The sequence below is a fragment of the Epinephelus moara genome, chromosome 1, assembly GCF_006386435.1.
Source record: "Epinephelus moara isolate mb chromosome 1, YSFRI_EMoa_1.0, whole genome shotgun sequence".
NCBI classification, from domain to species: domain Eukaryota; kingdom Metazoa; phylum Chordata; class Actinopteri; order Perciformes; family Serranidae; genus Epinephelus; species Epinephelus moara.
The window spans coordinates 33,273,866-33,287,023 of record NC_065506.1 but is presented as its reverse complement, the minus strand read 5'-3'; the positions used below and the strand labels follow the sequence as shown (position 1 = coordinate 33,287,023).

Here is a 13,158-nt window from a genome sequence, read left to right as displayed (position 1 = left end):
GAGACAGAAAACAAGCATCCATAAAATTGTCATCTTTATAACACTATACCAACACTTCAACAATCAGCAGTGTTACAGGGAAGTGGTCTCAAACTTTTTGTACCCAAGGTACACCAAAGGGCGAGCCAAAATCTCAAGGCACACCTATATTTATATCTGTGTACAATAGCTTCTATAACATGTGTTATCACTCTTATCATGACATGAGACAATAAAGAAATAAGAAAAAAATACTGACTGTTCTTTTCTCTTTCGGATGTAGGTGTCTTTGCTGGTGCCTTACTGTAATTTGCTCTGTACAATAAAGCGATCCATTGTCCCACTCACGGCTTTCTCTTTATAAATGGTATCATCCCTCACAATGGCTGCCAATCAGGGCTTTTGATGTGTCACGCACTTATAATTCCCACGCGCAAATGGCGACAAATAGTCAAAATTGAATTAAATTAAATTAAAGTAAAGTTAATTTTTTAGCTAGATTTTGCCTCTTTATTGGGAAACAGGTGCGCACAACACAATGATTCAGTCAATTAAAAATTCATCATAGCTTCTTGTATAGGCCCTGTTGAATATTACAATAATAATGTGTGGTTATCACAAAATCCCACGGCACACCTGGAGTGGCTCAAGGCACCATTTGAGGAACACTGATATATGTAACACTCATATTGCATTCTAATTTTCCACTTTATGACATCACTAAGTAAAGAAAGAAAGAGGGATAGTAGTGTTTGATATTGATTGTACCCACAGTAGTCAAGCAATGGCTTCTGCTATGGTATGGCAACACCACTTGGACAAACCCGATGCAGAACTGCAGTACACCATAATAGTAGAACCTGTAGTAATATAAATAGCAATGGCAATTTGTTAGGTGTATTTATGATTATGATTACATTTGTTAATGCTAATGATTACCTCGGATGTGGTGTTCTGACATAGCATAAACTGTGGGGGACGTTGTCGGGGAGGACGTTCACCCCCAGTATATATATTATAATTATAAATACTGCCTTGGCTTTTTCCTATACTTCCAGTATAATATGAATTCCATCTGGCCATGATGCAAATCTTCGTAATCGTCTCGTTTTCTATTTGTTCATCATTTTATTGATCTCATTCCAGTGTGTTAGCCGGTTTATTTTTGCCAATTGAAGTCTAATACAAAAACGTTGATTTGACAGAATGGCTTAATTTGTGCCTCAGGGAAATGTTGAGCAGCAGCTAAATTGAATCAAAGTAGACTTCACCAAGTTTACTCTCTAAAGCTTGCCGGTCTGGAGGCTGTCACTGCTTACTGTAAATTAAGTTGCTTTTTCATGATGCACTCACGACGATGCACCTTAATTGCATCTACAGTGTCATTTGTTTCATTTATGCTTTGTATTTTATGTTTTTTAATAACCGACGTGGTTTATGGAGAATTTAATACAGCGAGTTCCTTTAAATCAATCCTTCCTTCTCTTCAGCACCACAGACTGTGAACATTAGGAAGCTCTTAACAGTCCTGCACGTGCTCCTGCTCGTGAGTGCTGTTTTGGGAATTGTGTGTAAAAATTTAAGAGCTTTCGTAAAAATGCTCTTAGAAAAACCCCTTAACCTTTAAAATCAATCATTATTGGGAACACGGCCCCTGTAAGGTCTCTTCCGTCTCCGCTGCCACATTTGCTCACATACTACTTGCTCATATATTACTGTCAAGTTTATTTCTCTCCTCACAAAGAACTATCATAATGTTGACTGAAACTGCTGTGTCCCTGATTACCATCCATCTGTTATTGTTATTTTCTGCACTCTCATGTTCAACTGATTTTTTTTTTCCTTGTTTTGTTTTGTTTACAAACTTCAATTCTTCCATTGTGGTAAAGCTTCAGGGACATCTTCAAGTCACAAAGAAACATAAAACATCTCTTCATGCTCCACTCCATTATAACAAAAACACTGTTAGACATCAGACTTTCACAACTCCCACACTGTGTATGTTTCCTTAGTTCAGATGAAAGCCACAACCTACGCACAAGTCGAACCACTTTCCTGTATTACATAAAGGATAATTAGTAAGTTAGCTTTTTTCAATATCAAACACACAGGGAGGCCAAGATCCAAAGGTTCCAAAGGTCAGTTTTACTCCAAATTATTTTATCAGTTTAAAATGTAACACATGCAGTCTGTCATTAAAATCACAGCTGTTTGTTTGGCCAGTCAGTGTTTTAGTTTATGATTTAATCAGGTACAGTGTACAGATGCTGTCCACAAAACTACAGATGAGTTGCCCTGAATTTGGCTGAATTTGAATTATGCACATAAAGATAAAGGTTAATGTACTCTTCACTGTCATCATTTTATTTACATCACCAAACAAAAGCTCTGTTTTGTACAAAAAGTGTAGAAAAATCTAAAAAGCTAATTATATTGATTAAATATCCTGTTTAGAATAAATGTGTAGGCTTCATAACTTAAATATTAAATGTCTTATTATCAGGAAGATTACATAATAATTACTCTCATCTGAAGGCTACTCTATAAGGTAAATTTGGTATTTTTTCAACCTGGACCCTATTTTCTGATGTTTTTGTGTCTAAGGGTGCTTTCAGACTTAAAGTTTGCTTACTTTGGTCCGAATCAGGGACTTGGAGTTGGTTCGTGTTCTCACAGCAGCATTTACAAGCGGACCAGATCAAATGCCTTGCGTGAGAAAGCTGCTGTTGATTGGTCAGAATTTCCATGCGGGATAAATTCAGGAAGTAAACAAAACAAATGATTCCCATACTCACCCACACCACTACCACATGGTGAGTTACATTTAATTCACTTAAAATACAGACAACACCAGTTTGTTTAGTTTAAAATTTATTAGCACTTTGACGACACACTGTTTTCTAGATGAAGCGTGCACATTTAGTTTACACTGTTTTGTCATTTTGCTATTTGCTTTTGTAAGTTTTTCATTGATTTCTCTTTGTCTTTTGCTGTGTCTCAAATCGCGTACTTCTGTACTGACACTTAATATTTGAGTGCATAAGTGCGTTCACACTGAGAAGTATGGAAAAATGCAGTGCACTATGAGTACCCGGATGGTGCACTCAAAACGGTCAAGAAGTTGAGTGTGGAACTATGGACACTTCTCGCCCTCAATGGTCGCCATCTTGGCTACGTAGCAGAAGGGGAGGAACCACTTTTCAAACAGGAAATGGCGGCAGAGGACGGTGCGACTGTGAACGTCGCTGCATTGTACAAATACATGTGTTTTTTGCACTAAGCACCACTATACTGTTGTCGGGTATAAGCTAGCAGTGTGTTTATTGGGTTAATTTAGCAGTCTGTAATGATTTGGTACTGCAAACGATGACGCAAATACTAATGCTAGTTTGCTAACTAGCTAATTTGCGGTCATCATTTCTGGTGAGTGCACAACGGCTGTGTTTGGTTTGAGACAACACTACCCTGTCGAAATTTGCGCACTACGCCAATGAGTACACAGTGCACATAGTATACTACATGGAAGTGTACTAATGGAAGTATGTGATTTGAGACACAGTGTTTGAGTTACTTGAAGTCACTTCCTGGTTGGCTGAGGGCAGAGCCTGCATGATTGTATGCAGGAAAGCCATCCCATGGAACAAACCAAGAGCTGTTACTTCATGGGGGTTTGTTTGTGTTAGTCTTAGTTATTGTATATGTAAGTTCTACCCCTTTGTGTTTAATTTGATCTGATCAGAAGGTATATATCTTGCCCCATTGTCTCTTTCTGTTAGGTCTGTTTGTTGAGCTAATGTCTAGTTTTATTAGCCTTATTTTTCAGTTGACCTCTTTTAAGGTCCCTTTAACCCCAATTCTGTTATCGTCATTTGCTGTGTAAAACTTATTTTTTGGGAAAATAAACACATGAAAACACATTTTTTGAACTTTAAACCTGGGTTTTTGTGCTTTGACTGCTTGGTCTGCGACAACACTAACAAGTCTGGTGGGTTTGGGGATGGCAATTTCGGGGCCGTTTTCAGTTAAATAAAAAGGATCTTACTCTTTCACAAAAAGGTCGACCTCTGTAGGGATCCTTTCTATAGGTTGTCAGACACTTAAAATAATATTCTGAGCCTGTCAGTGACAAAAATGAGCACTTTAAGTGGACTTTAATTGATGGTGCCCTGAGAGGTTACATTGTCACCTGCTTTGCAGCGGTCTCGCTCAATAATGGACTGATTTTAAAAAAAAAACATTGCTCTCATTTAACACATACAAACACACAGGAAATAGAATCCAGGTTGAAAAATACTTAACTTACCCTTTAACCTGTCTCTAATGTGAATCCCACTGCTGCTTCCAACCAAAGAAGAAAAATAAAACATCCTTAAACTATTTTTTTTTTAATATCCTGCACAAAAAATAAGGTACGCAGACTTACAATAATTTAATAACCCATTCATTTTGATTTATTTAACAGAATCTTTTGAACAGTCTTTATATGTCAGAAAAAAAAGGCAATCGTAACATTGCTGTCAAACCTTGAATAAAGCACATGGCACGACCACCCACTGTCAAGGTCCTCATCTAAAATGCTGCTTTCATCAATAATCTTAGAAGATATTTTACACTTAAACTTAGAACATGATAGTGTCAGATATCTTCATGACACTGTTTGCCTTTGTCGGCAGACTGAGTCACAGCGTTCAGTTCGGGGGGGCTTTTCAAGTCTGCCAGAGACTTACTCAGAACTAGTTAACCTGGGACCACTGAGTTCGCATACTTGAGAGCACCACCAGCAGGTAAGACATCCCTCATACACCAGACATAAAATCATTATTCTGCCAAGCAGCAGGTCAATGATCAAAGACCACTGTTGTCACTGTTAATAGTTCGCTGACAGGCAAACAGCACTAACAAAACACACTGCCACTGCTTAAGGACAAACATGACGCCTTATGTTGGAAACAGTTAATGCAGCCAGGCCTGTTACATGCATGACAGCTTCTGTAGTATGGATTTTATTTGTCAGATTTACCAGAAATTATGCATTTTAACATTTAAATGATCCACGTTTGATTTTGCTGTGTATTTGATGCAGCTTCAGAGAAACAACCGAGGCTCTTTGCACCCTTATATATATATATATCTCTATACACCATAGTGAGTATACATACCAACAGGAAACTGGACAGTTGTCTGACTCTGACCTTTGGTGAAATTTTTACATATATAAACTGTGCTGCTGTTTTTCATTTGTCCAATTCCCATACAATTCCCTAACATACGTTATTAAACTGATTCCAAGCCTTTAAATTCTCTAATCTGGCATTGGTCGTGTCTCATATATATTTGGCCATGCATTTAATTACCCATTACATTCACAGCATAGCTCTTTTTTGACATGTGTGTGGCTCATTTGCATATGTCAGTTCAACACATTGCATAAATGTCTCGCACGCCATGAAATACAATGTGCACATCAACAGCACTGGCCAGTAATTGCTGATAGTTAATTACAGCTTTCATATATTGTAACATTGTTCATTCGTGTTGGCTTCAGTCGCCTGTCCTGTGCACTTTTTGAAACTGCATTAAAGTTATGAGCTCCTGAAAACAAATTTTAAATACAATTAATTTCCATTGGCTTATTCCAATGGAAATTAACTCATTTGAAGTTAATCCATCCATCCAATCTACGGGAAGTTTAATGCCCCTCAGATTATGTTTTCTATCAACATGATGCAATGATTATTGAAGCTATTGAATACATCTTCTACTTCTTCTCACTGTCACTTCAAAAGGTTCATCTTGTATGTATCTGTGAAACATTCACTGGCTATGTTTAATTAGTTTTCTGTACTTCCTTCTGCTCTTTGTTTGCTCATAGCTCATAGTTTGTTTCATAGTTTGTGGTTTGTCAAAACGGTACCTCACCAGCATTGTCAGACTCACGATTGACCTTGTATTTATTATCAAGTTTATTCTTAAACACGTACCTAACAAATGATAACGTTTTGGAGTATGTTAAGGATTGTCACTAGGCAGTTTTTAATATTTACTTCTTTATTCCTTCATCTCTATGTATAATAATGTTAACTGTTACAAAGATTGGTATTTACGCCATTCCACTGCACATAGGTCATGTGACTATTTCAAAACTTACAGCCACTCCTACTTAAGAAGGCTTCTCTTTGTCTAACTTGCAAAAATAATGATTTTAATGCTGCAACGTTTTGGTGACCTGACCTTCATCGGGAAAACTGTTTTCTGACAGTGTGCAGGAGAATTTTCTACAAGTTATGAACAAAACAAACAACAAATAGGATCAAAACTGATGAAGCAGAACTAAAGATTTCACCCTTTTCATTCCAAGCATTTTTCATCCTGACGCCTATATTACTCATAATGCAGCTCAACCACCGACAATACGCTTAGTTGTATGCTAACAGCAGCTAATGTAGCCTTCAGCTGCAGGACTTCGACAGATATGCTGGCCACAGAAGTCCTATAAGCTAATTTCTTTCTAACTCCAACCCACTCCAAACATCACATGCACTGAAGCAGGGAATAAGTGAACACAACTCCATAACTCCACCACCTCCCGGTTGGTTTTTATGTTATTAAAACTAGTAGTCTTCAGCCCCAACTGACACTGATTCAAGTGACATCACTGGAGGAAATTTATCAGATTTCATGCAGCACCATACAGCTTTCATCAGGCAACTCAAGCCTCGAGTTCCTCTTTAAGGTCAGGCAGCTAAACCACTTTAAGGTTTGGGAAATATCATGGTCTGGTCAAATATTGAAGAAGTTGCCACTGACTTGTATCGGTCTCCAGTGCCAAAGACATATGCTTTGTACTCACGGCGATCCACTTTGAGTTTTACTGTGGTATTCGTATGTTCCACTACTTCCTGCATTAGAGGAGTGACACGATTCCAGGCAGCATTACACTTCGTTTTTACAATTTAACTATTCAAGTATGAATCAAAGCAGACTTCACCACACACTGGGAAAAAGTATTTCATCAATGATGTCATCACATGTTCCACCACTCATGTAATTTATATGATTAAATGTCCTTGTAGGTTATCCTATGTTAGTAAAACATCACGTGCACTGAAGCAGAGAATACGTGAACACAAGAGCTCCATAAGGAGAAATGATAGAGATTACGCAGTTGTACATTTGACTGACTTCAAACATGATATCTCATCATTTAGGTTCCAGAGCATTAAAAAAAGTTACTCTACCAGAGAAAGGTGGTAACACAGAAGAAATACTTTGCAGAGAAAGATCAGCATTTTTGTAAATAATCTTATAAATTAAGTTTATTGTATAAGGAGCCTGAGGTTTATGGGTTTTTCCTTTGTTGTTCTTGTTGCCTTGCTCTTTCGTTCGTGGGATATGTGACATATGGTGGACAGGTTGATGTCAGTTACTGAGCAACACACCAACAGCTGATTAATTCCCCCACACCTGTGCACACCTGTGAAATGGGTGGCGCAGTTTCTATTTAAGCTCAGTGTTGCAAGTAATGGTGTTGAAGACTCTTGACGAAGGTCCAGGAGGACCAAAATGCAGCGTGCAGGATTTGCTGTTCAAAGACTCAAGTGATATTTTCTGACGCACCTGCATCCAAGACAATTAGATGTGTGGATATTTCCCTTCAGACAATTTAACTATTTAAATGATAAATTATTTAACATGTCACATCTATTACATATGACATTTGCCCACATGGAGGTGGGATAAAAGTAGGATTAAGCCAAAAACTGGGATGAAATGAGTATGTAACAACTTCTGGTTAAGTCCCACCCACTACCAGTTTCTCTCTGCACATTCAGAGTATGGATACAGATACAGATGATTTAGTTGGTTGAACAGGTCCAGATTATGGTGCCTTGTCTTGCTCATACCTATATACTTATATACAAGAACTAGCAGATGGGGTAGTTACGCATTTTTTCCCGCTCTCCTAAACTTCCTTTCAACCACGTTTAAGATGGATTTTTACTCACAACAATGCCTGTCAGTTAGCTGCACTACAACTGCACGTGATCGGGCCATGTGCAGCTCTATTCATTTGTGAAGACAGTGAGTCAGTAGGCCTACACACAGTACATCTGCCAACTGTGAGTACATCTGCTGAGTTAGAGCCCGTACGGAACCCCACACACACACACACACACACACACACACACACACACACACACACACAAACACACACAAACACACACACACACACACACACACACGCAGTTTACTCACAGCACTTGTATTTATGTGGTGCTGGCTGCTCCACCCTCAGCAGGCAAGCTGGCATCGACCTTGGGGCGATGCGCTTGATCTTCGCGCACGCTTCACCTCTTAATGATAAAATGAGAAAACTGGGTCGGAGATGTACATTCCCACCAGAAATAGTGGGAAGTTAACATCTTCAGCTGAGCACCAAGACTTCCAACTGGGAAATCATCTCTAAATAAATCAAATGAGTTTCACAAATAGGTGAGGAGCCTATGGGAGGCCCAGGTTTGCTCCTGGGAGGAATGAACAAGTCTGGATGATTAACTGAGAAATGAATGACCTGCTCGTGTATCCACTAGAAACCTACTTGAGCAATCAAATGATTCTAAATTAAATGATATTTGGTACGTTGAGTTCTTTATAGAGACTGATGTTTTTCATGACTATTTATCATCTTCGCTCAAGGAGTTTTAGTCATTCCCCAAAGCAAAATCTGAAAACAACATTCATTTCCTCTAACCCGCACTTTAGGACAAAGCATGTTCAGATTTCTTTCGCTGCCTTCCATTCCATTCAATCAGCAGAAAATTGAAAAGTCCTATTGTATTTTAAGAAAATACACCATCACTGTGTACACAACGTCCACCAAGTGAACATTCTGCAGCTGTTTCAAAGTGTCTACAATGATGCTTTAAGCTCACACAGTTTGCAAAAGAGACAGTAAGAGAAACACAGAGAAATCCAAAGAAGCCATGCATTCGTGTCAAAAGAAGTGATAGTCTGCCATGGAATATATTTTACAACTCACCAGAGTTGGGGTCGGAGTTGCCATCAGCTTCAGTCCTCTTATCAGGGGAGGCCTGCTCGTAGAAGTCGTCCTGCGCCTGCACCAGAGGGAGAGGTTGTGTGAGGAGGGAGCCACTGCCTACAGGCTCGTGGTCCCCCAGACCGCTGTCACTGCAGCTCTCCTGAGAGCCATCCGGCAGGTGAAACGTGACGCGCCGCTGCGACTAGAACCAAGAGCACAAAACAGAGCCTCTGATGTTAGTGCTCTGCTCTGCCCCTTCCAAAATTTTACACTATCATTTTACACTGAGCTGAGCAAGCTCATGCATGCCGCTTGACACACTGATCAGTACTGCAGTGTGAAAAAAGCAGCCTTAAGAGATTGTCTGAACGATGTAAAATGTATTCAACATTTACAAGTAAGGAAGGCACTGGTGAATCGAAAAGGTTCATTCCCAGTTTCAGGAGACTGAGAATGATTGTAGAACAAAAAGTCTGTTTTGACTCGGGCCGCGTTATTGATGGGAGGGGCAGTTAACACATGGTAAATACAGTCACGTTTCACTGCACAATGACAACCAATAACAGCATGCAAATTAAACATCATGCACTGTTACAAAAATTCAGCAAGGTGAAAGGTGCAAAATTTGTGAGCCATTCATAAATGCATGGTGTAATTAATGTCAGGCATAATTAATCAAGGCCATGGAATTTCTAGATATTGGTGGCAGCATATTATCATGTTCGTGAGGACTGCTGCAGGGACATTTACAGCCCGATTGTTTAATTTGTGTTGTCAGTTTGTTTGCGCGTTGGCAAAGTCAAAGTGGCCCGCAGCGTTAACAGAAGTCGCCCCCCTGGGTGTCCTTCTTCCCTTCTGCACTTGCACTGACGAGAGGAATTTCTTAACCCAGGAGTGTTCCTTGGACAAACCGTAGAGCGCTTCTGTCGGAGACATGCATGCAAACACACACACGTGCACGCACACACCATCCTTAAAGCCATCCTGATTGAATTTCCAATTGTTAATTCCGAGTGTCTTTTCCCCTTGCTCTAATGACATTTTCCTCAGGCTTTTTCATAAGTCCAGACACAAGCCTCGAGCTAACCTTTCGTGAGCAAAGAGAGGTCCCTGCCACATACTCGGTGATGACAGACAGAGACGAGTTTTACAGTAATTATTGGGAAAAGCAAAGGTCACCCAATCTGCAGTCTAATGCAAATGACCTCATTATATATTTTAGAACTGCTCCAAAAAAATGCAACATTCAATTAACCAAAAAGGGAGAATAAAGAAAGGAAAAATGGGGTGGTGAGGGAGGTGGGGGTTGGGGACTTGCAGGCAGACCTAAGAGACTGTGGGTACAGAAAAAAAAAAGCTGGATTCAGATTTAGATGCATGGTGTTAAATTTTCATGAGGGATGGATGGATGATGTAGACAGACAGACAGACAGATAGACAGCTATAACAACCTTGGAGGAAAATGTCAATTCTTACATGCCCAGTGTTGCAATGACACTGATAATACTCAGCTGACAAAAGAGAGAATGAATTGAAATGACAAGAAAGAATGTTTTATGAAACTCAAGGCTGACAGCTGTGTGAGTTGTATTGGAGTCTCTTAGCTTTTAAGCCACTTTAAACATTTTTGCTTTGTTATATTAAAGAAAACTGAAATTAGTTGGTATCAAAAGTTGAAATACAATTTAAAGTTAAATATCAATCTATCTTATTTGGCAGTTGGATAGGACGGCGCTCCCTCTTATAGACCATGCACTTTTTTTGTGAATTATAACAAATATTACCTTCTGAAATCCAGCATATGTTGCCAAAAATCAAAATCAGGATTTGAACGATGCTTCACACTTGCGGTCTCTAATGACAACTGGAAGTGCAGAATCAAGTATAATTAAATCTAAAGGTCTTGTAAAACAATAGGAATCTGGATAAATGTCACGGGTAGTAATTATAAAGAGGCATATGATAAGATGTGGCATTTCAGATGAAGATGATATAACTAGGGGGAAAAAAACCCTCCATAACGGGGTTCCCTCCTTTGTTTGTTTGTGTGATGGTTAAGTATACTGATAAGGCAATTTAGCACTATTATTTTCACATAAGTTGAGACATGCTACCTGTGTGTTAATTAAAAAACACTTTATAGGGAAATTAAACCCAGGAAAACAGTTGGGTGAGGCAAGCCTTAAAGATTTGACATGTTTGGTGTATCTGCAGTTAATTAACCGTGGCGTCATGTGTTTTTCTTTCTGCTGATGCCAAAGAAGTTGGCCTTAGGCAAGGTAGCCATCTATTTGTTGGCTGCCCTGAAAGTGTCAAGCTAGCAATACTGATACTGGCAGCTTTTCTACCACCTCTCTATAGAATTAAGGAGACAGCTGTATATTTTTAAAAGTAGTATCCAAAGTGTATATCTTGTATTAGCAATCCCTGATTAATTAAGGGGATACTTTGCCAATATTGAACCAAATTAACTGTGGTAATCTTCTTTCCATCTTACTAGTGGCCAGATCACCCTGCTCCAGTGTTAATTCAGGTGACGAAAACTATAACGCAAATTTTTTACCGCCCTTTTTTCCATGACGAGAACGAGACGATGACAAGCTAAAAATAGATCTTGATAATAAAGACAAAGACGGAATCTAGGTTTCTTTTCGTAGACGAGATGAGACTCGTCGCGAATGGCCATGCTTGCAATTATCTTCAAATGCTGTATGAACAACAGGCAGGTTAAATCCAGTGAATAGTCTGTACCAGAATGTTTTGCTAGCCTGCCAAAACACACTGTCAGCCGTTGATGCTGGTTTTGAGCTGTAATTGAGCAGTAAATAAGCAGTCATGTGTGTCTGACTGTGGATGGTAGAAGTATTGAATGGATTTGTGGAGTTTGTTAGTTGCAGCTGTGGCTATTAGCTGTTAGCTCTGCTTGTTAGCCGCTGACTGGCAGTGGAGCAAGCGGCCACTGGCTGGTGGTCTTCACATCTGTTCCCCACAGGACTCCACTCAGATCTGGACTGTCTGGAAAAGGTTTATGTGTTGACTGCTGTTTGATAGGCAGGTAGGAGGTTCCGCTATCTGTGAGTATTGCTGTGCTATGAATAAACAGTCTGAACTCAGTGGAGTTTTCTCTTACAGCTGAAAGTTTAGCTATAATTATCAACTCTGTGAGAGGACATGAGCTAAAACCTCCAGACTAACATGTAAAGAAAGAATTCTGGCTGAAGTAAAGTTATTTTTCTACTTCTTCACAGTGAGATCGATAAGTCAGAGTTTACAATGAACTGGGGAACAAATCCCTTTTTTGTCTCATTAGTTATTTGTGGTGTCAGAGTTTTTGAGATCATAAATAGAGAGATGTCAATCTTTTCAAATGATGATCAGGAAGTGTGTGCTCATAAATCATCCATTAAACCTGTCAAATACTGCTGGAGAAATGCAAATTTGTATGTGTGTAGAAAGTAATTGTAGTTATAGAAAAAAATGTCTAAATAAATTGTTATACAACCTGTCATCTTGATTCTAATTTCTGATTCATTAATTGCATTAGTTTAAAGATAAAAATCATATAGAAGACACAATGACTAAAAGTTGAGGACAATGTCATTAATTTTCGTCACCAAAATCACTTTCAGTTTATGTCGGCTAAAACTATGACGAATAAAAATGACTAAAATGTGACAAAAACTAATAAGTATTATCATCTCAAGACTAAAGGCCCATTTATGCTCCCTTTACGTACGAAAATGTATATGTCATTTTCAAACAATGTTACCGTCACTGCCCACATACTTCCATGCGTCCTTTACGTTGGCATGGATGTTAACCAATATATCCACCAGGGGGCAGCCCAGAGTCAAAAGTTTATGACAACAACAAACTCAAAAACAAACATGGCGACTGTGGAGGAGATATTGATAATGTACCTCTTGCATAAAAGACAAAAACAGAGGCAGCGTTGTAGGAGGTGGTGGTCGGTGAGGCCCTTAAATACATCGCCACTGGAGGACGGAGAATTCTTTTCTCTAGTACTGCCGATGAGAGAAATTGACGACGAGCGTCATTTCCAGTACTTTAGGATGTCCGCCGGGGCATTCGATAACTTGCTTCGCCGGGTGGCCCCCCACATCCAAACAAATCTGTCT

At 39.2% G+C, this 13,158-nt stretch overlaps 1 protein-coding gene across 4 annotated transcripts in view; it reads right to left on the bottom strand.

Annotated features, from left to right (window-relative positions):
• LOC126393385 (protocadherin-9) overlaps nt 1–13,158 on the bottom strand; it is a 317,522-nt gene that overhangs the window by 95,608 nt on the left and 208,756 nt on the right. For 2 of the 4 annotated variants that reach the window (XM_050049530.1, XM_050049540.1), the window contains one exon: nt 9,020–9,221. In XM_050049530.1, the coding sequence (XP_049905487.1) occupies nt 9,020–9,221 (202 nt within the window). The remainder of the gene's footprint in view (nt 1–9,019; nt 9,222–13,158) is intronic. The other 2 variants (XM_050049547.1, XM_050049554.1) reach the window with 2 other exon arrangements.